Source organism: Sorex fumeus, unplaced genomic scaffold, assembly GCF_029834395.1.
Source record: "Sorex fumeus unplaced genomic scaffold, SorFum_2.1 ptg000043l, whole genome shotgun sequence".
In the NCBI taxonomy this organism is placed as follows: Eukaryota; Metazoa; Chordata; class Mammalia; order Eulipotyphla; family Soricidae; genus Sorex; species Sorex fumeus.
Genome location: NW_026606100.1, coordinates 25,578,541 through 25,605,662, shown reverse-complemented (window position 1 = coordinate 25,605,662; position 27,122 = coordinate 25,578,541). Strand labels below are relative to the sequence as shown.

The 27,122-nt window shown below is 39.5% G+C and overlaps 2 protein-coding genes and 1 non-coding gene across 6 annotated transcripts in view; 2 read left to right on the top strand and 1 right to left on the bottom strand.

Annotated features, from left to right (window-relative positions):
• Positions 1-23,822, bottom strand: part of ENTPD1 (ectonucleoside triphosphate diphosphohydrolase 1) — a 116,875-nt gene extending 93,053 nt beyond the window's left edge. For 2 of the 3 annotated variants that reach the window (XM_056121055.1, XM_056121056.1), the window contains exon 1: positions 22,778-22,855. In XM_056121055.1, the coding sequence (XP_055977030.1) occupies positions 22,778-22,793 (16 nt within the window). In that variant the 5' untranslated portion in view covers positions 22,794-22,855. Of the gene's footprint in view, positions 1-22,777; positions 22,856-23,242; positions 23,386-23,788 lie in introns of those variants that run through there. The other variant, XM_056121054.1, reaches the window with a different exon arrangement.
• On the top strand, positions 14,871-15,117 carry LOC130029970 (small nucleolar RNA SNORA53). Its single transcript, XR_008793418.1, has one exon. It is a non-coding gene; the product is annotated as a small nucleolar RNA SNORA53 (small nucleolar RNA).
• A 1,368-nt stretch (positions 23,823-25,190) lies between the features above and the next one.
• The window catches only part of ALDH18A1 (aldehyde dehydrogenase 18 family member A1), a 128,750-nt gene continuing 126,818 nt past the window's right edge, over positions 25,191-27,122 (top strand). For both annotated transcript variants that reach the window (XM_056121052.1, XM_056121050.1), the window contains exon 1: positions 25,191-25,201. The gene's annotated coding sequence lies outside the window, so the exon portion shown is untranslated. The remainder of the gene's footprint in view (positions 25,202-27,122) is intronic.

The window sequence follows — 27,122 nt, the reverse complement described above, 5'->3', positions numbered from 1 at the left end:
ACCTACAAACCACCTGGTGAACTCTTGCAAGAATTAAGTCTGCAGTTCTACCATGGAATGTGCCAGGGGCAACAAATTAAGACAAATAATGAGCCATTCAACATAGATTACACACAGAGGAGGGGGGTTGTCTTTACAAAGAAGGAAAAGAAGCAAGAATGAGATTAGAAGGAAAAAGATTACAAAATGAGTAGAGCAAAGTTTAACCCTCAAAGGTCTTTGATCAATGCTAGATAGCACAGCCGGTAGGCGTTTGCCTTGCACGAGGCTGACCCGGGTTGATTCCCAGTATCCCAGATGGTCCCCTGAGCACCGGCAGGACTAATTCCTGAGTGCAAAGCCAGGAGTAACCCCTGTGCATCGCTGAGTGTGACCCCAAAAAGGAAAAATTAAAAACCGTAAACATCATCTATCATCTAGCTTCTTAGACCATGGGACTGTATGGGATCAACAAAAGACTGATGTGATATATTGCTCATAGCTCCTCTCAGGTCTCTGGATTAAAATGAGTTTCTCCTTTCTTCGCACTAGTTTTCAGCCTAGGTGTGGTCATTTTCCTTGGCCTCATGTGTCATTAAAAATACCTTTCAATAATAAGGACGTAATATATAAGCATGAGTTTTCAGAAGAGGTCAACTGAACCCTGACCCTGCTTGAAACATTACAGTAAGAGGAGAAAGGGCTCCTTCTTTCTACCCCTAAGCAGCAGCTGAGTAATTAGTTGTTGCATCTTGATTATATGATTTATTTCTTGATTTGAGGTCTAGTAGAAATGTTTTTCAGGGCTTGGAATGTTTGTGTACTGCATAACTATAGTGGGCACCATTTCTATCCTAGGACATCTAGTAACTCCTGGAATTACATCAGCTTCATGTAGCACAAGCTACTTCCTAAGTACCCACACAGGTGCTTAGGAATTAAAACTGGTTTCCAGTATCTACTGTGAAATAATCAGAGATTTTTCTATAGCATTTTTCTATAACATTTTTCTATAGCATTCACTTTGAGGCTTATTATATTTAAAATTTTCTTTCTTTTTTTTAAATTTTTATTAGTGAGACACCATGAGGTACAGTTGTAGACTTATAAATTTTGTGCTTGGGTTTCAATTATACAATGATCAAATACCCATCCCTCCACCAGTGCCCATTTCCCACCACCACGGATCCCAGTATCCCTCCCACCCCCCATCCCCCCCATCCCCCCTCTGTGGCAGGGCATTCCCCTCTGTTCTCTCTCTCCTTTTGGGTGCTGTGATTTGCAAAAGAGGCGTTAAGTGGCAATCATGTTTGGTCTATAGTCTACTTTCAGCATGCTTCTCCCATCCTGGGAAGATCCTCCCAACACCCTTTAAAAATTTTTTTTTCTTTTGAGGCTTACTTTGGGCTGGAGTGATAGCACAGAGGATAGGGCAAATGTGGCTGACCAAGGTTCAATTCCTCTGCCCCTCTCGGAGAGCCCAGCAAGCTACCGAGAGTATCCCGTCCGCACGCACGGCAGAGCCTGGCAAGCTCCCCGTGGTGTATTTGATATGCCAAAAACAGTAACAAGTCTTACAATGGAGACATTACTGGTGCCCGCTCAAACAAATCGATGAACAACGGGAAGACAGGACAGGACAGGACAGGAGGCTTATTTTATATATTAAGATGAAATGTATGAAACTGCCAATATTTCACAGTTTTTGATTTATAAAACCAGTCCATTTCCAATAGGTCCAACCTCATAAATCTGTTTGTAAAGTTGTGGAAGGTGTTATAAGTTAAATTGATATTACTTTTCAAATTTCTCTGGTTTACAGAAAATCCATCAATGCAACCTGCTCTAATATGATTCTTTTTTACATAAATTTATTTATTGAATCACAGTAAGAACAGTTACAAAGCTTTTGGGTTTAAGTCTCAGTCTCTAATATGATTCTAATAAGATTCTGTCAATCTGGTTGGATGGTTGAGTAAAAGCAAACTGTGGTATGAGGAGGGCTAAATCTTTTAAAAAGATTTCTAAAATCTTTTTAAAACTCCAAATGCATGGGTCAGAGAGATAGTACAATGGGTACTTGCAGGGTATGCTGGTTGCCAAACAGGTTAAGAGGGAAAGTGAGGATCTTAAAGAGACAAACAAGTGATTGAGAGGGTTGAGTTCTCCTGGAACAGCAGCAGCAATCTTTATTTCAGGCAGCCTTTTATGCACCTCTATCAGGAACTTGGCAAGCATAATCATCCATTATAATTGCAAAAAACATATTCCTAAGATCATACATTTCTTTGATCATAACAAAATGCAATGGGGAACACCTGATCATTCCTAAACCTTCTAAGGATTAGCAGACCATACAGCTATTTGCGTATCCTACTGATCTATTAACACATCTATATCCTGTTCACTTCTCAGCAGGCTAAGGGTGGTAACCTATTATCTTCTCTATAGGCTTGGGTTGGCGTTATAATAGCTTCTCTGCATACTAGGGGTGGCGGGACAGAGAGCTATGCCAAGTATTCATGGCCCTCTGTGTGAGGCAGCTCCCAGGGCTATGTCCAAATAAGGACCCTGCATGAGCAGGCAGCTCCCCGAAACCTTGCATGAGGCTAAGCCGGGTTAGATACCCAGCATCCCATATAGTTTCCTAAGCCCCATCAGGGGTAATTCCTGAATGCAGATCCAGGAGTAACCCCTGAGCATCACCAGGTATGGCCTCAAAACAACAACAATAACAACAACAACAACAACAACCCCCCAAACAAGCAAACACCAAAATGCATAGATATCAAGACCACATTTTGTTTTTTTAGTTTTATTTTTGGTTTGGGGGGCCAGACATCTGTGCTCAGGGCTTACTCCTGGCTCTGCACTCAAGGATCACTCCTAAAGGTGCTTCGGGAGGAAATGAGTGTGCAGGAGATCAAGGCAGGGTCAGCTACATGCACGGTTGTTGCCTACTTTCCTATCTCTCTGGTCCCAAGACCACATTTTGAATGTTATTTTCTATGCCCCTAACCAAATCCTCTTAAAGCAATCCAAGGGAATATGGTAATATTCTGCCAAACCATTGGACTTGTGAAACAGTATCTCACGGTTTTGATTTTCCTTTCCCTGATGGCTAATGATTTTGAACATCTGTTCATATGCTTAATGGGTATTTGTGTATCTTCTGTGGAGAAATGTTTATTCAAATCCATTATTCACTTTAATTGGTTTGTTCTTTTTTACATTATTAAATTGTAAGATTTATTTACATAGTCTATATTTATATAATCTAAGTTCTTTAGCAGATAAATCATTTGTAAAAGTTTCCCTAGTGCTCTTGTCTTCATTTTTTATGCTACCTTTTGTAGCAAAAAAGTTTAATTTTTTTCTCATGTCTAATTTATATTTTCTTTATTTTTGGTGTCACATATATTAAATTTTTGCCTAATACAAAGTTATGAATACTTATACTTATGTTTTCACTGTGTAACCCCATCAACGGCTATCCAGAGACTATAAAACCAAGCTCCCGGAAGCGACCTCTTATTCTCTAGTTCTAACCCGGCAGGCTGCTGAGAGTATCATACCCGCCTATATGCCTGACTAGGAACACCTGTAAAGGTGATTAGAGGCTGCCCCAAAAGCCTCTATCCATCTCGGAGAGCCCGGCAAGCTACCTAGAGAATCCCACCTGTACGGCAGAGTCTGACAAGCTACCCGTGGCATACTCGATATGTCAAAAACAGTAACAATAAATGGTCCTCATTCCCCTAACCCTGAAGGAGCCCCCAATATGTCATTGGGCTACACTTGCACGTGACAAGGACGAATGGAGATGTTACTGGGCCCACTTGAGCAAACTGAAGAACAAGGGGTGACAGTTATAGTGATACAGTGATGTTTTCACCAAGGAGTTTTACAGTTTTAGTTCTTATGTTTAGATCTTTGATCCATCTCTAGTAATTTTTCTTTGTATTATCATGTGAAATAAGAACCCAAACTATGTAAATAGCCAGTGTACATGTATCACTTGTTGACTGTTCTTTTTCCCATGAATTGTCTTGGTACTGTGTTGAAAAGCAATTGACTATCAACATGAGGGCTTCATTGCGGGATACTCAGTTAATCCCATTGCTTGTTATGTTTATTTCTATGACAATTTCAACAATCTTGATTATTATACATTTGTAGTAAGTCTTGAAAAAAGAAAATGTGAATTCTTAAATTTTTAAAAATATTTTTCAATATCTTATTGACTACTCTAGATTCTTAAGATAAGCTTGTCAATTTCTGTAGAGAAGGCATTTGTTGGGGGGTTTTGATGGGGAGTATGTAAAATATATAAATCAACTGGGATAATACTGCCATCTTATCTATAAGCATAGAGTGTTTTCCTATTTAATTTTTCCTTCACCTTCAAATATTTTTCTTTTCTAAGTGTTTTTCTAAGTATTCTCTTCGATGCTATTGTAAATGTAATGTTTTTAGGGGGCAGTCTCCAACTGTGCAAAGGGTCCAAGGACATAATCTGTGCAGGCCCCATAGGGAAGGAATACCTGGGCCACACAGGCGGTGCTCAGGAACCTTCAGAACTGCATCTGGCCATGTTTGGGGTGATGTCGAGAATCCAACTACCATATTATCTCCCAGTCCATAAATATATTTTATTTTTCATTTTCTCTTGTTTGTCATTATAGACTTAATTTTAACCTCAATTATCCCTAACTTCATATTTTCCAGAATATCTTAGATTAACAGTGCTACAATAATGGTTGCTAAATACTGTCAATAAATTTGCTTATTTTTTCCTTCACCTTTTTTTTGCATCATAATTTTTTTTCTTTTTCTGTCACACCCAGCGATATACAGGGGTTATTCCTGGCTCTGCATTCAGGAATTACCCCTGGTGGTGTCAGGGGACCATATGGGATGCTGGGAATTGAACCTGGATTGGTCACGTGCAAGGCAAACGCCCTACCTGTTGCACTATCGCTCCATCCTCAGATTGTATCATAATTTGAAGAAATATTGAAATAACATATTTTGCCTTAAGTTCTGTGTATCCTCCATTATTTGGCAGATATACTTTGTTTCACCTTCATTTTGAATGTTCCTTCTTTATTTCTTTGTAGATGTCTTTCCTATAAATTATAAGCTTTTTAAAATATCTGTTGAATCTCTGTTTGCATGGTGGTAGCTAAACATTTCAAATTTATTTTGTCATTACTGTTTTATTGTTTCTGGGGCTTAATGTTCTCATATTATTGTTTTCATTATCAAGCTATGTACTTTTGCTTAGTTGTGTTCATATATTTTCTATAGAGTTGTGACTAACAAACATCTAATTTTTAACTGTACTCATGGAAATTAATTAAAAGAAAAGGAGTCTTTAGTTTACATTTATCATAATATTGAAGAAATAAATAAGGATGCCTGTTATCAAAAATAAGGAACCAAGAACTTTTACTTTATTACTTTAATTATTTAACCTGTTATAAATTTCAATATTAATGAGAGCCCAGCAAGCTACCGAAAGTATCTCACCCACGTGGCAGAGCCTGGCAAGCTACCCGTGATGTATTCAATAAGCCAAACACAGTAACAACAAGCCTCAAAATGGAGATGTTACTGGGCCCACTCGAGCAAATTGATGAACAATGAGAGGACAGTGACAGTGACAGAATGCACCAGAAGGGTAACCCAATGACATAAATGACATATAGTTAACATAAAAATTAAAATAATTCTTAATTATATTTCATTTATGTCAAAAGATTTTCTTTTTTTGGATATTAATTATCAGACTCAATCCTCTATGATTTTAATTGATTTAAATAGTTTTTTCAAACTTGTGGTCTTTTTTAAAAATTTTTTTAATTTAATTTTTGTTAAATTTATTTATTGAATCACCATGAGAAACGTTACAAAGTTTTCAGGTTTAAGTCTCGGTCATACAATGATCAAACACCCTTCCCTTCACCAGTAATTATTTTTCACCACCAAGAACCCCAATATAAACCCTCTTTCACCCCTCCCGATGCCTGTGAGGCAGATGATTTCTACTTAGCTCTTTCTCTACTTTGATTACATTAATTATTTCGACAAAAGTTGCACCACTATTGTTTGGAAATTCCCCCGAACAATCAGAACTAATGAAAAGGCATTGTGAAATAATTTGTTTTCTATTGCTGGTTATGAAATCCATATGATGTCGCGTGGTCGCTAGTGGCATGCAATTTTGGATTTCTGATATTTTACTAATTAAGTCTGGAGGGATTTCTTCCAAGAGCCGAATAATTACGAGATTGGTTTCTGTGCGTCTGGTGCTATGGCCGTGCCAGAGAGCCACTCGTGGGGGGCAACTTGTGGCCTCGGTAGGATGTGAAGAACGAGCCTGTCCCCTCCACCCCACCCCCGCCATCCCATGAGGCTGCAGTTGCCCTGTCACCACCAGCTCATACCTGGCTTTTCAATAAGCTTAACGCACAGTTCTTTCACATTTCTGCTGCAAGCTGCCTGGCTCTGGATTAGGTCCATGTGCCTCTGGTGCCATGGCTGTGACAATTTTGGGGTCTTAACTTTGGTTCCTTTCATAATGATCTCGTAGGCTTACCAAAATAATTTTTTAGAAAGATCATCAGTGTGGTAACAGAGTGATAACTTGCCTAACTACAGGAATCTTAAGCCTTTTGGGACAGGAGCGTAGTACAGAGTAGGGTGCTTGCCTTGCACGTGGCTGATCAGAATTTGATCCCCAGCATCCCATAAGGTTCCCTGAGCCCTCCAGAAGTACAGAGCCGGGAATAACCCCTGAGCATTGCTGGATGTGGCCCAAAAGCAAAACAAAACAAACAAAAGAAATCTTATGCCTTCAAGTCACTGGAAATTCTCCCTATTCTTGTGAAAAATTTGATGCTGTAAAGAAGTCTGAGGACAGCTGTTTTCTATCCTGAACTTTTTTTTACTCTATTCCTGACTGACATTTATTACTTTTATGTAAGACAACTGAGTATAAATTTCCTTTCAAACATTTTACCTGGAATAGGGTCAACCCTCTTGCTTTTTAAATCCAGAACTTCTTTATTTTTAGTTATTTTTTAATTTTTTTTCTTTTTTATTGAATCACCATGAGTGACAAAGTTTCAAAGATATTTATGATTGAGTTTCAGTCATATATTGTTCCAACACCAATCCCTTCACCGGTGCCCATTACCCTTCACAATGTCCCCAGTCTCTCTTCCACTCCCCAGCCTGCCTCTGTATATTCAAAGGGTCTCTCCCCCATAGGAATTCTCTGATGAATAATGAGAGCTGATTTGAGAGAAAGTCCAAAATGTCTTTAAAAGAAAGGTTTCTCTTGTAATAACTAACTATGATCAAAGTTCCTGATTTGTTGATTTTTTTCCTTTTTCAGAAAACTGTTATTTCTATGTATTTAATTTTTGTTTGGGGGGTCACACCTGCCAATGTAAAGGGTTTACTCCTGGCTCTGCACTCAGGAATTACTCCTGGCAGTGCTCGGGGGACCATATAAGATGTTGGGAATCGAACCTGGGTCAGCCGCGTACAAGGCAAACGCGCTACCCACTGTGCTATCACTCCAGACCCTATTATTTGTACTTCTAATCTGAGTTACCTTTCTGTCCTTCTTTCCTATCCTTTTTTCCTTTCCGTTTTGTATCCAGGGGGAGGTAACTCTTGATTAACTGAATTAGTAGTTCAGTTGAAGGAACCAAAGATGTGATGCTGTGAGTGTCATATGATGCAGGTCACCCATTGGTGCTCAGAAACTTCCAGGGCCACACTTAGCAGCACTAGGGGGCTCTGGGGCTATACTCAGTGATGCTCAGGAGACCATGGTGTACCATGGATTGAACCAGGTTTGGCTCATGTAAAGCATGCAACCTTAACTCCTGTGCTATCTCTTTGGCTCTCTCCTTTTTCTTTCATTTTCTTTCTGTCCTTAAAGTTTTTCTTTGTATACTAAGACTATTTTCTCTAAGATTGTTCTTTACTGATTCCATTTTCCTTAAATATCTTCATGATAAACTTTCATTCAGCTATATTTTTGGATTTCCATTAAATTTTTTAAAAAATCTTAGTTTGGTTCTCTTCTCAGAGCATCCTCCTCCTGTATCTAATAAAAACAGCAAACAAATTGGGTAGAGAGATACCTTGAAAGGCTAGAATACATGCAGGAACCTTATATTCAAACACCTGGTCCCCCAAGCATTTCTTGATATGACTCAAAAATTTAAAAAACAAAACAGAGTGAAGAATTCTTATTCATTTCATCTATTATGGAGGCAAACTTTCTTGGCTTCTCTGGGAATTTGTTTTTTATTTTAGTGGGGGGCACACAAGGCAGTACTTGGGGGACCATGTAGTGCCAGGAATTGAATCTAGGGCTCTCACATGTAATGTACACATTTCACCCTTTGAGCTACCCACAACTATTCCTGATATTTTTTTATTGCAAAAACAATTTAATATAAGACCTGTAATTAAGATAAGAGATTCTGTTTGTGTGTACAAGAGAGCATGTTATTTTCTTTTATTCTAAAATGAATGATTCTAAAAGGAAACATTAGATATTCATCCCAATCCACCATTGGAGATAGCTAGGTTATATGATTTGTCCTTCCTTGGTTCCCTCAGATTCCTTTGGGTTCTGGAATCCAATCACCAAGTGATAAGTTCTCTTATACTGGTATGAAGAATTTCAATCTTCTAGCTAAAAAGTCACACTCAGATTCAGGAAAAAAGATAAGAGCTTTGTTACCATACTGTCATGTTTTAGAGGATAGAGACGTTAGGGCTGTCAGAATCATGTCAATATAATGTCCAGAGGCACAAAAGTATTTAGGAAGGGGTCTTCTCTGGGCCCATTTACTTACTTTTGCTCCTTTACCACTGAGAACAGATCTCTGTTAAACTCATGGATAAGCACTTGTTCTTCTACTTAGTGTCTTGACTGTGTAATGCCTTTTGTTGACTATCGATTCTTAGGCTTCTTTATATTAATGGTAGAACAGTACATAGAAGCAAAAATGTGTGTGTACACACAGAACAAGACAAAACAACAAATCTCAAATTTGCCAAGGAATTCCCCTTTCCCCTTTCCATCACGCTTTGCTTCTCTTTCCCACAGTGTGTTTTATTATTCCCAACATTGGGGGTGTTATGAGAGGAAACTAAAGTCTGTTCTTTCTTGTACTGAATTATACTGGTATAATATAAATTCATATAAAGGTAGAATAAAGCTAAAGAAGATTGTCTCTGAAAAGGGGTGTTGGCCATCAGTGCCTTTTCAGTGCACTGGCATTTCATTTGAGACATTTTGAATTCAAAAGTGGATCTTTCCAAGAATGTGGGAGAGTCTGGCAAAGTATATTTTACTTAGTTACCAACATACTCAGTTGTCATAAGATTCAGTTGTGAAATCACTGCAGCAACAAATTAAAAATTGGTGAACAATGAGAAGATGACATGTTTTAGGCTTCTGCAACAGTCCAGTTAGAGATCATGGGAACTACACTAGAGCTCTGAGGGTGGATGAAATGGATTCGATTTAGACATTATTTATGGCATAGAGACCAGCAGATAGGCTTGGAGCATTGTTGGGAGGGAAGGAAAGAAAGATGTTAAAACTTATCACCAAGCTTAGGTTTGGCAGATTGGGTCAATAAATGTTTACAAAGAAAGAAGGCTGAGAAGGTTGAGAAGGAGGAGTAGATTTGGCGAAGGTCAAGAGCGACAAAACTTCATCTTGGCACATATTTAATATGAGATGTTTACAAGACATCAAGGCAGAGAGATTCTGCTTTTTGCTGGAACTTGGATCTAAAGTTGAGAGAGTCTGGCTGAAGTTGAAAGTGAATGAAAATTGGAGCTGGAGCACAGAGTTGGTGGTTTAAAAGTCTGAATATGAATAAGCCACCTTGGGAAATACAGGCAATGAAAGTCAAAGAAAATGAAGAATGGGCCCAAGGAAATTACAACATTGATATAAAAAGTGAGAAGAGAAAGGGGGCTGGAGAGATAGTAAAATGGATAGGGCGCTTGCCTTGTATGTGGATGATCCAGGTGCGATCCCCAGCACCCCGTATGGTCCGGTGAGCATCATCAGGTATTGCCCTGTGACCCTCCACCAATGAGAAGTAAAAAAGATATTCATAAAAAATACATATAAAGGTAGAATAAAGCTAAAGAAGATTGGTAGAGGGAAAGAGAAAATTTGAGGAATGGAATAGATCAAGAAAGAATGTTAGAGAGAGAAGAAACGTGCTTGTCACAGAGAGACTGGGGTTGGGGTTGATGGGAAGGAAACTGGGGTCATTGGTAGTGGGAAATGTACACTGGTGGAGGGATGGGTGTTGGAACACTTGGAACACTGTGTGACTGAAACCTGAGCATGAACAATTTTGCAATTGTGCATCTCATGGTTACTCAAAAGAAAGAAAGAAAGAAAGAAAGAAAGAAAGAAAGAAAGAAAGGAAGAAAAGAATATTATAGGCTAAAGTAAATTTGATTATGTTTGGAGGATAAGACAAAGCAGAAGGGAGAGGGGCTCATTCATTAAACAAATACTGAGTAAATAGTAGGTGTATTTTTCTGTTCCAGGCAGAGGATATAGCAGGAAACAAACAAAACAAAATCTTTGGTTTAATGGATCTTATGTTCTGGGTGGAAGGGCAATGTTTGAAACACAATAAGAAAAAAAGATATATCAAATGGGGTCTTGCTTATGTGGCTTTTTGGTAAAATGCCTACCTTGTGTGTGATGTCATGAGCTCAACCCCTGACACTTCCCTACAACTTCTAATGCTATCACCTTAACTAATGTCATGATCCCTGACACCATTATCCAGACCTGACACACAGAAATCAAGCATATGAACCCCTGGACATCATAAAACAACAATAAAGGGGGAAAGAGGGGGAAAATACATCAAATATATGATATAGTAAATGGCAATAAGAACTATGAAGGAAGTTAAGCAGAGAAGGAGAAACAAATGTTAAAAGATATTACGTAGGATAACACAAAACATAACCTCGAGGAAAGACTCAAAATAGGTGAAGAAGTCAATAAATAACTTGTCTCTAGGAAGAGCACTTCAAGCGAAGCAAGTAAATGTTCCCTGAGGTGAAATTAGGTGTTTAAGGTATAGATAGAGTAAGTTGGTTTGCTGAGTTGGAGAGAGCAGAAGTTGAGAACTAAAAGGTAAACTTGGACAAAACAGAATGCACTGGGTGTTGCAGGCCATGCAGAGTCTGTGGTTTTTACACATAGTGCAATGAGAAACCACTGAGCGTTTCTGAGAGAATGACTGATCCAACTAATATTTTAATGGCTAAAATATTTAGTGGTTAAAATATCTGGCTGCTTTGTAGAGAACAGGCCAGGACAGGGATAGGAGAGAGACCAACTGGGAAACAACTACAATAATTTGGAGAAGATTGTGAACAGAGTTCTGTGTGGTAGAAATGGAAACGGTGAGGAGTGATTATATTTTTATTTTTTCTACTCTGAAGACAGAGCCAATAGCATTTCCTTACTGGATATGGAGGGGAAACAAAGAGAGAAGGAAACTTGACTTTAAGTTTCTAAGAAACAGAAAGGATGGAGTTGTTTGAAGCTGCAGTGAAAAATATGTGGGAGGTACAGTTCTAATGGGAACATCAAGATCTCAGTTTTAGATGTGTTAAGCTGAGGTGCCTCTTTGATGTTGATATTTTGAATAGAGGAGATAGATAAGCAAGTTTGGCGTTTAGAGGGAAAGAGCAGACCAACAAACCTGAGACATCAGATAGTGTTTAATTTCAGTGAGACAGTGAGACTAGGTTTAAATATAATGAGACTAGATGAGATCACCAAGGTAATGGAGATAGAAAAGAAGTTCCAAGAATTAACTTTTTTAAAAAGTTGAGGGCCATACTCAGCAATTCTCAAGAATTACTCGCCTGGCTCTGTACTCAGGAATTATTCCTTGTGGGGCTCAGGGGACCAAATAGGGTGCCGGGGATCAAACACAGGTTGGCTGCATGCAAGGGAAGCACCCTACCTGCTGTGTTATCCCTCCAGCCCAAGAATTAACTTGAAGATGCCCCAATTTTAAAGTTAGGGAAAAAAGGAGAAACCATAAAAGAATATTTAGAAACAGTGAGGAGAGAGAGAGAGAGAGAGAGAGAGAGAGAGAGAGAGAAAGAGAGAAGAGAGAGAGAAGGGGGAGACAGAGACAGACAGACAGAAAGAAAGACAGAGAGAGACAAAGAGAGACTGTCTCTGTGTGTGTGTGTGTGTGTGTGTGTGTGTGTGCGCATGAGTCTGTATGTAGATTTGTGTGTAAATGTAAGCATGAGTGTGCTGGGGTGTAGCAGTGGGGATAAAGTAATTTAAAAAGTATTTTAAAAAGAGGATGTCATCATTTGGGTCAAATGCTGCTTATGGATCTATAAAGTTATACAGAATTTAGCACATCTAGTACAGTAAAAATTGATGCAACTTTGATGAAAGCACTTCCATGGAGCACTGGAATTATCACTAGAGTTGGTCCATTTAGCGAAAAATAAAAAAGTTGGTCTTCTCTTCCCGTTTCTCATCCCCCTCCCTCCTCCATTAACTGAGGAAGAATCAGTAATATCCGAAGAACATGCTTGAGTGTGAAGGAAGAATGGTTCCTCAACTGAAATTTGGAGATCTGGTACCAGAAGGGGAAATGAATACTTGGCAGACAATAATAGCAAATGCTTACTGCAGTTAGAAATAGACTGTTTATTTCTTATTAATCCTACTTACAGTCTATCATAAGCTACCTGTAATGTCTCTTAGGATCAGGAAACTTTATGGGAAGTTTGACAGACCATCCTTATTGCAAACATTTTCTGTGAAAGAAAAAACAAAAACACTCCAGGGTCAGAAAGTATGATAGTTTACAAATGTTGCTTTCTCAATGAACTTATTCCAGGAATTTAGATTATGAAGAGAGCCCAGTCTAGGCTTGTATCTGCTATTGTTCTTCCAAGAACTACCTTATGGTTTCAAAAGGCAAATCTGCTAACCAAATAAATCTGTATATCAAATAAAAACTAAAAATATGGACCAATACAAAAAGTTGTACCTGGAAGTTCACAGCCACATATTTGTTATGCCAAAAAGCACAAAAATCTATCAACTAAAGAAGAGAAAAAAGAAGTGTAATATTAACCTTACAATGAATATGTGATATAAAAATCCTAGAACAGAGTTCTTGGCTATTAAATTGATTTATTTTTACTTAGGGCTGGTGACAAGAGGGGGTTGGTTGGAGGAAATGGAATTGATTACTAATGGATACAAGGTTTTTTGGGGGGATAATACAATAATCTACAATCTACTATGGTAATGCTTATAGAATTTTGTGCATATACTAAAAATCTCGAATTGTACACTGTAGTAAAATCATATGGCATGTGAATTCCATTTCAAAAACAATAGGAAGTTTAAAAACTAATGGTTCAAGTTCCAACTTTACCAATTAAAAAAATAAATTATGGAAGTCACAACTATTCATTCTTCAGTGCTCATTTGTAAGATAGTGAAAGTACAGAGTACCAATTCCATTGGATTAATAACAAACCAAGTTAATATCTGTCGGGTGATTAGACTGCATGTAGCCCAATACACACCAAAGAATAAAGATTAGCTAACTAAAGTCATACTATTTCTTTTTATTTAAAATGTACTATATTCATTTTCTATGGCTTCTGAAACAAACTATCACAAACCCCATGACTTGAAACAACACACATTTACTATTCTTCAGTTCTGAAGGTCCAAAGTCTAAAAACCAATCTCACCAGACTGAATTCAAAGTGTCATAGGGTCATTTCCTCTTTCCTATCATTTAAAGTCATCCTATTCCTTGGTTTATTCCTCCTCCATTTTTAAAGGCAGCAGCACAATATCTTGTGCGCCATGAGGTATATCTCAGAAGCATATTGCTTTCTGTGTCAAGTCTTCCTCTTACCACCTCTTATAAGGGTATTTGTGTACTTCTGATCAGAATTAGAGTTAATTTGGATCATCTAGAACAAGCTCTCCAGTTCAAAATCCTTATACAAGGTAACATTCCTAAATTCTAGGGATTTGGGACTATAATCTGTGAAATCTACCACAGCTGTACAATGAGACTCCTCCAATAAAGAAAAAGAAAGTGAATTTATCAATATATGTATGTATGTGCTACATGTATACAATATGTGTGTATATGTGTACTGCACTATTTCTATAATGCAAACTCCAGTGTACTTGAAACTTTTGGGGCCCTTCTGCAATACTTTTTCAGAGCAATGAATAAAAATTATTTTGATGGTGACATAATACTTCAGGTGTCTTTTTGTGCATATCTTTATGCAATTCTAATTTTGTTCAAAGATTTTTGCCTCCTTCCTCCTAAATCATGCCATTCAAATCCATTTTACTTGGCTTCCTGGGACCTACCAGGGTTACTGGAAAAGAAAATGCTCTGACATTTTCAGACACCTCTATTCGATGCTACTTAAAGTGATATAGTCATACAAGATTCAGCTGCCTAAAATACCATTCAAGAATGCAACCTCATTCCTTTTATTCTCATTTAATTTTGATGAATTACTATCCTGCATTTACTTTACCTTCTTTTTATAATTCTGTGCATTAAATGGTCTTTTTCTAAACAAATAAATAAATAAAATGAATTTTAAAGTGCACTTTTTTTTCAGGACTGAAAGTGTCATAGGTTTCAAAGAACACATACAAAAGTAAATGTATATATACTATATTTTGCATAAAGAAAATATGGTAAGGAATTACCACATAATTAAGATGACTTGAGGAATTATAAATGCCAGTTTTATATTCTAAAAACAAAATATTATCTAGCATGCATAGACTTATAAAATTTCGTGGATGTCAATCTTGATCTGAGTTCTATTTGTTAACTTTGATTTCTTGTAGTTCCAGTGAAAGAAACATCCAGCAACTTTTTTGGTTGTATAGTCAAAGGTGCTTGAGTCATTGGCATGTGAGATCAATATACCTGCATGTTAGTCTTAAGTTCTGATAGAAATGACATGCAATTATGCTGTCATTCTTGACTATCAGGACGTGACTGGTGTGCGGACACTAATTATGAAAATTTCTGCTTGGCAATGGCAGAAGTTAAGTCTCCCATAGTCTATAGAGGGATTATGTAACATAAAAGAAATAGAATTTAGAACCTCAAGAAATAAATGCTTACATCTTTATTGAAAAAAAAATAAAATAAAATTTCACTATATGTGGTGCTGCAGTGGTAGTATAGTAGGTAGGACATTTGCCATGCACATGGGTTCAATCCCCGACACCCCATATGGTTCCCAAGACCACCAGAAACGATTCCTGGGCATAGAGCCAGAAGTAAGCTCTGAGCATTGCCAGGTGTGGCCCAAAACAAAACAAAAATTCACTATATGCTTTTGTAAAAAGATGTGTTAGAAATTCAACATTTATCTATTGTGAAATTAAGTAAAAATTAAAATAAAGGTTCAAACAAAAAATAATATTATCTTGGGACTGGAGTCATAGTACAGCCGGTAGGGCATTTACCTTGCTTTTGCCCTGAGTGCAAAACTAGGAGTGAGCCTGAGCACTGCCAGATATGGCCTACAAAAAAACAAAAAATATTATCTGGATTCCAGATAATACTTTGATTCCAGATAATATTTTTATTATCAGAGGTAATAAAAATATAGAATCAAACTATACCACCACCAATAAAAATGTGTTGAATCAGTTAACTGTTAAAAGACTATCTAGGGGCTGGAGCGATAACACAGCAGGTAGGGCATTTGCCTTGCATGCGGCCGACCCGGGTTCGTTCCCAGCGTCCTATATGGTCTCCTAAGCACCGCCAGGAGTGATTCCTGAGTGTGTGAGCCAGGAGTAACTCCTGAGCATCGCCGGATGAGATGCAAAAAAAAAAAAAAAAGACTATCTAATAAGAAGGTTCTGAAAAATTATTGCAAATATCATAGGAAAACCTGAATATTCATCACAGAAGAGCTCACATAAATTAACTTAAAACCATAAAATTCAAATGAGTAATAAATGGGCAAAGGATGTAAACAGACTTCAAAGGAAGCAGCACACTATGTGAAAAATAGCAAGTTTCCAATAATTAAAGAGATGCAAACTAAAATAACAATTAAAAAAAAGAAAATTCCAAACTTGTCAGCAAAACAGGAACTGCTTATGGGAGCAGGTAGGGTTCACCCCTTGGGAATGCAACTTGGCAAGGCAAGAGTAACCAAGAACTATAAAAAACACTGGCACATTTTTAGCCCAATAATTCTACTTCTGAGACGCTGCAATCAGGATGAACACTACATATGGAAAAACTTCGTGCACAAAGACATTTTCTGGAAGTGGAAACAACCTAAGTAGACACTAGCTGGGAACTGTTAAATAAGCTATGTGATTCAAAATTATGCTAAACAGAGACTTGAGAAATGATGGAAAATACTTGTGCTTTACTGTTACACTAAAACCCTGTTAGCTGCTTCCTGACCACAATGTCTTTTTTTTTTTTGCAATTTTTTAAGGATCTACTTAACAACTACGAAAAGAGAGAAACAGCACATGCATAAGAAAAAGGAAATGCAAGGAAATATACCAAAAAGATTGTCACAAACGATTGTTTTCTTTTTCTCCCCTAATCTGTCTAATCATGTTTTCTTAATGGGCATGTATTATATTACTTACATCCTCACAGAAATAAAGCAATTGTTCACATCCTTCCTACAAATCCAAAGGAAATCTCTCTATGCAGAGCATGTACTGCCATTGTTTCTGGTTTCTCTAAAGTTATCCTGGAATTCTAACACAGAAACTGCTGATTGCATGTTAGACAAACATTCTCCTAGATTCTTTTCTTCAATAATTTTTTCCCTCCACAGTTCCCTCAATTTTCTAAACCTGGAGAGGTTCCACCCATCCTCCACCCACTTTTCTTCCTTGCACCTGTGATTATTCCCACATGTTTTTCACAGAGCCATTGTCCTGCACATGGCCCTGTGAGAGCCTGCTGAACCCTGGCACTCCTAAAGGATACTGGAAGAACCAAATATTCCACTCTAGCATGTCTGATCTGGTTTAGTCTGGTAGGAGGCAGGGGATGACAGCAGCTTAGGGATACAGGGTCATGGAGAAAAGGTGGGAGATGTTTAGGAAATCCAAATAAGGGCTTTTGGGTGAATAATATGTGGAAAAGATTAAGACTGTTTTTTTCTAATTTTTTTTTTGGTTTGGTTCGGGGGCCACACCCAGTGATGTTCAGGGTTTACTCTTGGTTTCTGTGCTGCGGGATCAATCCTGGTGGGCTTGGGGATCCATATAGGGTGCCGGGGATCAAATCCAGGTTGGCCATGGGAGAGGGAAATGCTCTACTCAGTGTACTATTCTCTGTCCCTCAGACTTGTTTCTTATATGACGAACTGGGAGCCTCAACTTTCTTTTCTAGGATGTGTATTTCTAGGATGTATATTTCAGAGATCCATAAATAAACCTCAAAAGAGATCAAAAGCCACAGCTAATCTTGGACCCGTGCAAGGCTGAACAGACCGGGGTAAATCAGATGGGGGCGGGTTGTCCTGGTGCCCACCCAAGCAGAGCCCCGCCCCCCTCTCTGGCCCTTTGCTTCCACAATCCAAAATCACCGCCATACCTCCGGCCTGACTCCACTGTCTGAGGACAGACTTGACCGAGATATAATCTGCTGAAATTTTGGCTGTGCAGGTTTTGTGACTAAAATCTCCAGGCTCTCTCAAGATCAGGATGGGCTACCTTCCCCCACTTCCCTTGCTCTTGGAAGCCTCAGCAGTCACGTCCACACCCAAAGGTGTCCCCTAGTTAAAAAAGAAAAACTACTCAATCCTTAGTTTCCTGATAAAAATACTGAACACCCTGAACAAACATGATGAACTTTTGGCACCATATTTCAAATCATGCCTCTCTGAGAGCCTGGCAAGCTACTGAAGGTATCCCGACCACACGGACAGAGCCTAGCAAGCTCCCTGTGGCGTATTTGATATGCCAAATACAGTAACGACAACAGGTCTCATTCCCCTGTCCCTGAAAGAGCCTCCAAATGTTGGGAAAAGATGAGTAAGAAGAGGCTGCTAAAATCTCAGGACTGGGAGGAATAGAGGCGTTACTGGTGCCCACTCAAATAATTCGATAATCAAAGGGATGACAGTGATACAATGATACAGTGATAGTTATGAAATGAACAAATAAATAAATAAGTAAGCAAATAAGGTTTTCTCTTATCCTGCAATAACAAGTCAGTGACTCAAAGTGGTAACTTGTAGATGTGTGTGTGGTGGGGGGTTAGGGTGTGGCTCCAGCAAGAGGAAGGGTTTGGTCATTTGGTACCCAAAAAAGTCCTGATACTAAGACATTTAAGAACCCTAGAATTTTGTGAACCAAAGTGTGGCCTATAGAAAGGCAACATTACCAACACCTGGGACTTCATTAATGCTATAGGATCAGACTCTGCATTGTAACTAGATCTCCAATGATGCACAAGTGTGCTAACTTTTAGCAGAACCATCTCAAAACACATGTAGATCCCAAGACGAAGCTTGTGCCTCTACTCTTCTGCCTTCCATCAAGCCACCAAAAAGTTTGGTCATGCTTTACCACAAGGCCTGACTCAATTTCTGCCTCTCCAAAAGCTTTAAAGAAAAAAAACTCACAAGGAACAGACCTTATGTGAATTGTTCCCAGACCTCACATTCACTCAGAGAAGTAATGCCAGGTCTAACATTACTCAACTTGTGACAGGTGGATTCAATGCTGATGTCCTTCAGTAGTCCTAATTAAAGAAAGTGGAGAAGCAACCTGAACAGACTACACAAAGGGAGAAACATTCTTAAAATGTGGTTTGGCCAAGTAAAAGTAAGGCCAATGACAACCATTTATAAAAGTTACCACACATGTCTAGTGACATTGAATGGCAATCATGATTAAGAAAACCACTTAAAAGGCAATTGATTACTTTTTTGTAAAGATTGATTTGATTATGTGCCTGGCTGGTTATTCTAAATTCATAGTCAAAGGTAAAGTTTGGATTATTGTCTGCAAGTCTCCAAGTTAGATTTCCTGGGTGAGACTTAGAGAGGATGAAAATTTTTTACTTTTAAAACTAGGCTGATGTGTTGGTAAAGAAGGGAGAAATGGTCTTTAAGTGACGAGATTGGGGGTTGATGTGGGAACTAGACTCTATTCATCTACTAATCGTAAAGGAGTATCCCATCCTTAAAGAAGCTTTCCCCGAAATCTTCATTCTCTCTTCTGTTCTTCTCTGCCTTATCATTAGACTTCTATTATGTCTCTTAGAGAGGTAGGAGTGTTTGCTAGGAACTCTAGCTTTGAGCCTAACTATATAGATCTTCATCCTCCCTCTCCCTCTGTGTGTTAGGAAGTATGTGACTCTGGCCACGTAACTTCCTTCCACAGCTATAAGACATAGAAACAAATTATAGATATGTTATAAAGAGTATAACAAACACACTGTCAAACAAACACTGTCCTCCCATTGTTCATCAATTTGCTCGAGCAGGCCCAGTAACGTCTCCATTTTGAGACTTGTTGTTACTGTGTTTGGCATATTGAATACATCAATGGGTAGCTTGCCAGGCTTTGTCGTGCGAGTGAGATACTCTTGGTAGCTTGCTGGGTTTTCTGAAGGGGTGGAGGAATCAAACCCGGCTCGGCCAGGCTGGCTGCACGCAAGGCAAATGCCCTACCATTGTGCTATCACTCCAGCCCTAAAAAGTATAACAAACATATGAAAATTATGGCATCTGCACTTAATAAATAATCAATGTTAGGGATTATTATTAGCACTTCACATTGTCTGGCTTCAGTTAAGGTTGTTTGTTTATTATGTCTGTCTTCCTCCATAGACCATGAACAAACTGTTTACATCCCAAGCATCTGGCATAGGGTCTTACAAAATAACAGACACACAATAATAATATTTGTCAAGTTGGCTTGAAGGTATGCCAGGAAGAGGAAAGGGAGGGTACTGGAAACAAATTTAATGTACTTTATTATTTTACCCACGACCAACCTCTTCAGTATATTTGTTTTTCATCAATTACCAGAACACATTGTCTTAGCCTCTGAGACTGCCTTATTTAAAAAAAATGGAGCCCTAGAGACAATATTTCTGAAACCAGATTTTCCGGTTCAGAGATAGTGTGTTTCTATTTCTGAAATCCCCAGCTTTGCTCCTAAGTGGGGAAGGGGTACTGAAGTTCTTCCAGAGCTGCACTGATTACACCAGGGATCCTCAAGTCACTTCAGCTCTAAAGACCTTTGAGAAGGGATGTATTCTGATGTTCAGTGTATTTGTTTAGAGAAATGTCCTTAGAGGTTACATGAAAGAATTCTATGTTCCAACAGGGAATTCTATTACAACAATCTCCTTTTTAAACAGTTTTCTGATTCTTGGATAAATAAACATCAACTAAAGTAATAATACTTAGTTTACTAAATGCTAATACTGGGTGTCTAACAATGTGCTAGACATTGGGTACACACTGAAGATCTAAAGGTAAAAGACATATAGTCCAGGAGGCAGAAGGAAACACATTGCACAGGACAAGTACAGTGTCACAAGCAGCATCTTAGACCTAAGTGGTGAGATATATCAGGAACATGCAAGCACAGGTCCTAATCCAAGGCTCAGAAAGTTTCAGAAGACTTTTAAGAAGGAGAAACTGAAGGGGTGTCATTTATTGAGCACATGTCATAAGTTTCACTCTCTGTTCTAAGAATCTTGATGAATCCCTCAGTCCTAAAACAATTCTATGACCTGGGCATTATTCTTCTTCTTCTCATTTTACAGATGAGGAAACAGAGGCACACGACTGATAAATTACGGGGTTTGGAAATCAAACCCAGACACTTAGCTCCAGACTAAAAGGGAAGAAGAGGGCCTGACACGGCTTCAGAGCAAAGCAAGTTCCTTGCAAATCTGAGAGGGAGGAAAGCTCAAGATTCTTTGAGGAACTGAAAGTGGCAAGGGCTGAAGACCAAGATGACTGGGTGCCAGTCAGAAAGGAAACCAGAGATGGAGAGAGATTTTCTGGTTTGGTCTGACCTAGTTGGGTGATTCCTGTCACTTAAGTCCTCTTCGTCTATCTCTTTCTTTGTGAAATTAGTCACAAAGATATCTGGGTTCTACCACAGAGAAAGGTCATACGCACCAAATAAAGGGGGATGGGGGAAGTGTGTGAACTTGATAGCAAAGCATAAATTCCTTTCCCCTACTTTAAGTTTCAACGGTATCATTTCCCCAATAGTGTCAAGGATTTGCCAACCCAGAATCAACAGTGTTAAGGCACCAGCAAGAGGCTCTGGAAAGGAGTCAAAAGTGTGGTGGGAAGAGGGGTCTGTGTGAGAGAAAGGGTCTTAGACTCTATCCAAGGAGCTACACCCAAAGTCCATACTTAAAACTCCCAAATTTCAGGCATTCACTCCTTCAATTCAGTCATCCAAATAGAGCAGATAAGGACAGCACTTACTGCGTAAGGCTGATGGGAGGCATACATAATATGTAATATGCTAAAATAGCTCCCAACACAGAGTTAAAGACACGAAATAGCCTAGAGGCTATCATTATTAGCATTATTTTAAAAATCAGTTGGCAGGACCAGAGAGATAGTCCTGTGGGTAGGGCACTTGCTTTGCATGTGGTCCATCACACTGTATTCCTGCATAAGAACCCCAGCCCACCAGGAATAAGCCCTGAGCACCACCATTATGGTTCCCACCCCCCACAAAGAAATCAGTTTGCTACTCATCCCATTCCTCCATGTTTCTGTGTGATAAAAACATGGGAGACATTAAAATTAGAAATGATGAAGAGCATTTGTAATCCCCTACAGCCACTCATGCAGAGATTCTTCCTGGTTCCCATGGGCTGGCCAGCAGCTGGTACTCTGTCCTGGCAGAAAATGCCCAAAAGAGGTAAAAGACAGAGACTGCATGCCATCTGTGAAAACCAGGCTGCCCTGCAGGTTTTTTTCTTTCTTTTTTTTTTTTTTTTTGTCAAAATCTAAATATAGTCAGTCAGATATGCTTGCGTTTTTAAGATAAAACTATTCTTCTTTGTCCCTCCACCCCTTCCTTCCCTTCCCTTCCCTCCCCGGTATATACACACACACTCCCCCACACATCCAAAGAAACGTCCAGCCTACTTTCTGCAAGAACTACTCTGGGGTCCTGCCGTGACAGCCTCTTGCCACATTAGCTTCAGAGTCTGACAGCAGAGGAACCTTTGCTAATTTCACAACAGGAAAGCATTCAGGAAATTCAAGAACAAAACAAATCTACACACGGAGTCCAGCATCTTCAGGCAAGCACGCTGAGGTACCCACCCCAAAGCACGACGACTCTGGACTGCAAATGAGTCTGCACCCGCTAAAAAGGCTAGAGGAAGGCGGAAGAAGTCATTTGCCTCTAAAAAACCAGATCTGAATACAAATTAGTAATGAATATTCATGAGCAGTCTTCCAGCTCCTTCAAGAGCCACCCATGCCTACGCTCGGCTTTTGCTTCCTAAAAAGTTTCCCAAAGTTCTTTCTCTGCCTCCTCTGGGAAGGAGGGTGGGAAAGTTCATTTAAGGCTTGCTGCCTCTTGCTCTTTCAAGCACTCACTTGATCTCGGATTTGGAGGGGCTTGTTCCTTCTCTTTTTCAACTAGTGAGGCTTTAGATCAAATGAATGTTGCTCTTACCCCTTACATCTTCCATAACTGGCAGCGTTTGTTTTCTTCCTCTTTGCTCTTTTTTTTTCCCCCAACCTCTGCTTGCTGTGGTCGCTCTCACTGAGAGAGGTACTCAAGGAACAGAGATATAACAGACCCTCCGACTGGTGGGAGTGGCTAAAGTAGCCAGCCCAGTTTCGGAAGGAACCTCAAACCCTACGTCTTTTTCATTGACTGCAAAGGACAGATTGGCTAAGTCGCACGGCTCATTTCCCTAAAGCTACAGTAGGCTTCCCCCACCCCTCCCCCACCCGGAGCGGGCTGTAACTTTTTGTAGGTTTGGGAGAAAAAAAAAAGTGCATGCTCAAATTTCTCTCCTCCCTTTTCTCTTCTCTTTTTGTTACGGAAACTCATTTCCCTCCTAGAAAAATGTTATCTCGGCTGCAAGCAAATTAAAGCTATTTTACTGATTGTAACGTGGAAGAAACTTGTTACCTTGATACTGGTTGGGTAAAATGAGGGACGAAAGAACAGTTCTTTCCATCCCATAAAGCCGATCACTTCTGGTTCCCAGATGAAAAAGTCCGTTTCGAGGCTCCTTTGGCCAGAAGAGCAACGGGTCACCCCAGCGACAGACGCTGTAACGGGAGAAACTGTGTTATTGGTTGGAAGGCGGGGTGGGGAGGAGGAGGGTGCTCCCGGGACCTGCCGGCCAGCTGCGCGCACTCCAACTGTGCACCTTTCCAAATCTTGACCTCCCACCGCTCAAGTCCTAGGGGCATGAATCTCCACACCCAGACATGGCGATGACCCAGCTACAGATGGACAGCCTGACTGAAATTCTCCCAAATATTGTGTGCGTGCATGAGATTATTTTGAAATTAGGACAAAAGCTCGTCCTCCAAAAGAAGGTAAATTCTTAAGGTCCATATCACCTAGGCAGTATCTTACACCCCAAGGCTTTTGTCTTTAGTATTTTAAGCTTGAAAGTGACCCCCAATCCAAGGTGGAAATATTAGAAAGGTGGAAATGTTAAGCCACCTCTGGGTATGAACAACATTCAAGTTCACACATAGAGAGATCAGGAATTTGTTCTTTTTTGCTGCCCAGCTCCCCAAGCATGCAATACAGTTTCTCCCAGTGTGGGCTCTCAGCAAATATTTGATGGATGATTGGGTGGATGGATGGATGAATGGCAGCTGTGCAGAACGCAGAACGGGGGATCTGGTTTCCGGATCCTAGTTCATGTTGTTTAGTCATTTATGCCTCTCTGAAACAAAACAAAACAAAAATGCTAATTACACCATGACATTTTTTTCCCTCCGTGCAGACCATTACATTTTTGACTGTTACAAGTTTTTGGACTCAATATAGAAAATACAATCTTCACTAGGAGGTAGGAGAGACAGTACAGTGGGTAGGGTGCGACAAATCTGTGTTCAATCCCTGCTACCTCAGATAGTCCCCTGAGCCTTGCCAGGAGTGATTCCTAAGAAAGTCTTTATTTTAACCAATGGTTCATATTTATAACATTCTATCTTTGTAAAATAACGAATTAATACAAAGTAAAAACTCTAATGCTTGACTTCTCATAAGTTCTCCAGAGTTGATTTAGACTTCGTCTCTAATACTTAGTTGTTATCATAGGATATTTATAAAAATCATCAATGTTTATAATATGTCTTGAAGTCATTGTTTTAGAATAAAAATTTGAAAAACAGCCTGTCCACAAAACAGTCTATGAACTATAAAAGGAACAATAGATGATCAAATTTACAAGGAAGGAATGGCCAAAGTGAAGGTCTAGAGTAGGCAATGCCATTCCTCACCTAGAAACCCACCACAACTCTCACCTTTCTCTAAGAAACATTAAAGTCCTTCCAAGAGCTTGTTCCCCTCATTTCTTTGACTTCTCTTCTTCCTATTTCCTTCTCTTGTTCTCTCCACTCTAGCCTCTGAGTCTCTCTGCACCTGTTCTTTCTGCCTGAAAGGTTTTTCTCCTAATATCCACTCCCTGACAGTTTTTATTGAATAGTTACCTTCCACCACAATACAATTGTGGTCTCTAACTACTATTTCCCACCAAATAAAATCTTTGGGGGAAAATAACGGGTTCTAAGTGTGAGGTAGCGATTATATAAGGTGAGAACTACCATACAAGGAAACAAATATATAAAACACAGTTTCGATAGAAGGTCTCATCAGTCAACTTAAAGTGACTCTCTTTGACCAGCAAAAGCTAGAAATGTGGCTGAAGTGATAAAGCACATGCCTTGCATGCACGAGGCCCTGGGTTTAATTCTAGCACCAAATGCCTGACACCCAGCACCATTAGATTTGTTCCTAGTGGTCCCTGAGAGCCAGGTACAAGCAGTGTGACCCATGATGAAAACAAAACTTGAGCAACACTAGAAATAGCGACTGAAATGTATTTAAATACATTAGATCATTGACATCCATGTGGTCATAATGATAATAGTAAAGAAATTACTGTTAACTTTCAGATCAACTTACTATTCCAAAACTAAGTAAATAAAGGTGCAAATATCAATATTCAAACATGCCTTTTCTGGGGGCTGGAGCAATAGAACAGCGGGTAGGGCGTTTGCCTTGCACGTGGCCGACCTGAGTTCAATTCCCAGCATCCCAGATGGTCCCCTGAGCGCCGCCAGGAGTAATTCCTGAGTGCAGAGCCAGGAGTAACTCCTGAGCATCGCCGGGTGTGACCCAAAAAGCAAAAAAAAAAAAAAAAAAAAAAAAAAAACCTTTTCTGCACAAACTATACCAAAAGTAGAAAACAGTTGCTGGTGTAAAGTTTCTTAAAGTACTTGATCACTTGATCACTTGACTTCCCGTTAATCGTCGATTTGCTCGAGTGGGCGCCAGTAACGTCTCCATTTGTCCCTGTCGTGTGCTAGTGTAGCCCAGTGGCGTCTGTTCGCTCTAGGAACACGAAGAGCCTCAAACCGATCATTCATGATCTTGATGAAGAAGTCTGACCATCTAGTAGGTGGGCGGCCACGCGGCCTTTTGACATCCCGTGGAATCCAGTCGGTAACAGCTCTAGTCCAGCGGTCGTCTCTAAATCTCATTACGTGACCAGCCCATCTGATTTTTGACACCTTGGCAAACGAGACAGCGTCTCTGATTCTTGATCGTCGACGGATGTCGGAACTCCGGATTCTTTCTCTCATTTGAGTGAAACGTGATATTCCAAGCATAACTCTTTCAATTCCTCTTTGGGAGATCCAAATAGCGTTCTCATCCTGTTTGCATAGGGCCCAGGTCTCTGAGGCATATGTTAATGCAGGAAGAACAGTGGAATCAAAGAGATGTGCCTGGAGCCAGAGGTTCTTCATCCTCTTAGCTATTTCTTTGACGCTCTTGAAGGCGTTCCAAGCCGCTCTCTTCCTCCTGCGCAGCTCTGGTGCCAGGTCATTTGTCATGTTGACTTCTCGACCTAGGTACACATAGCTGTTGCATTCAGAGATGGTCGTTCCGTTGAGAGCTAATGGGGCATCAGGAACGAGGCTGTTTCTCATAAACATTGTCTTCGTGAGATTCAGCCGTAGTCCGACCTTTCCACACTCACGGTTTCACCGAAACTCTTCTTAAAGTAGACAAATAATAAAAGAACAACATTGGAGTATCACCATTCTGCAAATACTTAAAGCAATTGGAGCTAAGCCATAACTATAATGACCACTTAAAACACAAAGGAGTTAGTTACAAACACTCACAGAACTTTTTACAGAAACACACATAGTTTAAAGATAGTTTTGCCTCCAAATCAAAGCATGTGGATGGAGTTTATAGAAAATACAAGGACAGAAATCCATATAAAAATACTCTAGAAATGTAATCTGTAAAATTCAGTCTAGAAGAAACACTGAGGGCTGGAGAGATAGCACAGCGGGTAGGGCGTTTGCCTTGCACGCTGCTGATCCAAGTTCAGTGCCCAGCATCCCATATGGTCCCCCAAGCACCGCGAGGAGTAATTCCTGAGTGCATGGGCCAGGAGTAACCCCTGTGCATTGCTGACCCAAAAAGTCAAAAAAAAAAAAAAAGGAAAAAGAAAGAAGAGACACAACTCAATTCTCAATTTACTTAACAAATAAAATGCAGGAAAGAAAGCAGAGGATGTGATATCTCTATAACAGGAGATTTAAAAGACATACCAAGCATATGCAATTTCCAATATTCATTCAAGCCAATTAAAAAAACTGATACATATAAATTTGAACACTGAGTATCTTATAATAATAAAGATTCATTTTGAAGTATAAGAAGAGTAGCACTGTAGCACTGTCTTCCCATTGTTCATCGATTTGCTCGAGCGGGCCCAGTAACGTCTCATTATGAGACTTGTTACTGT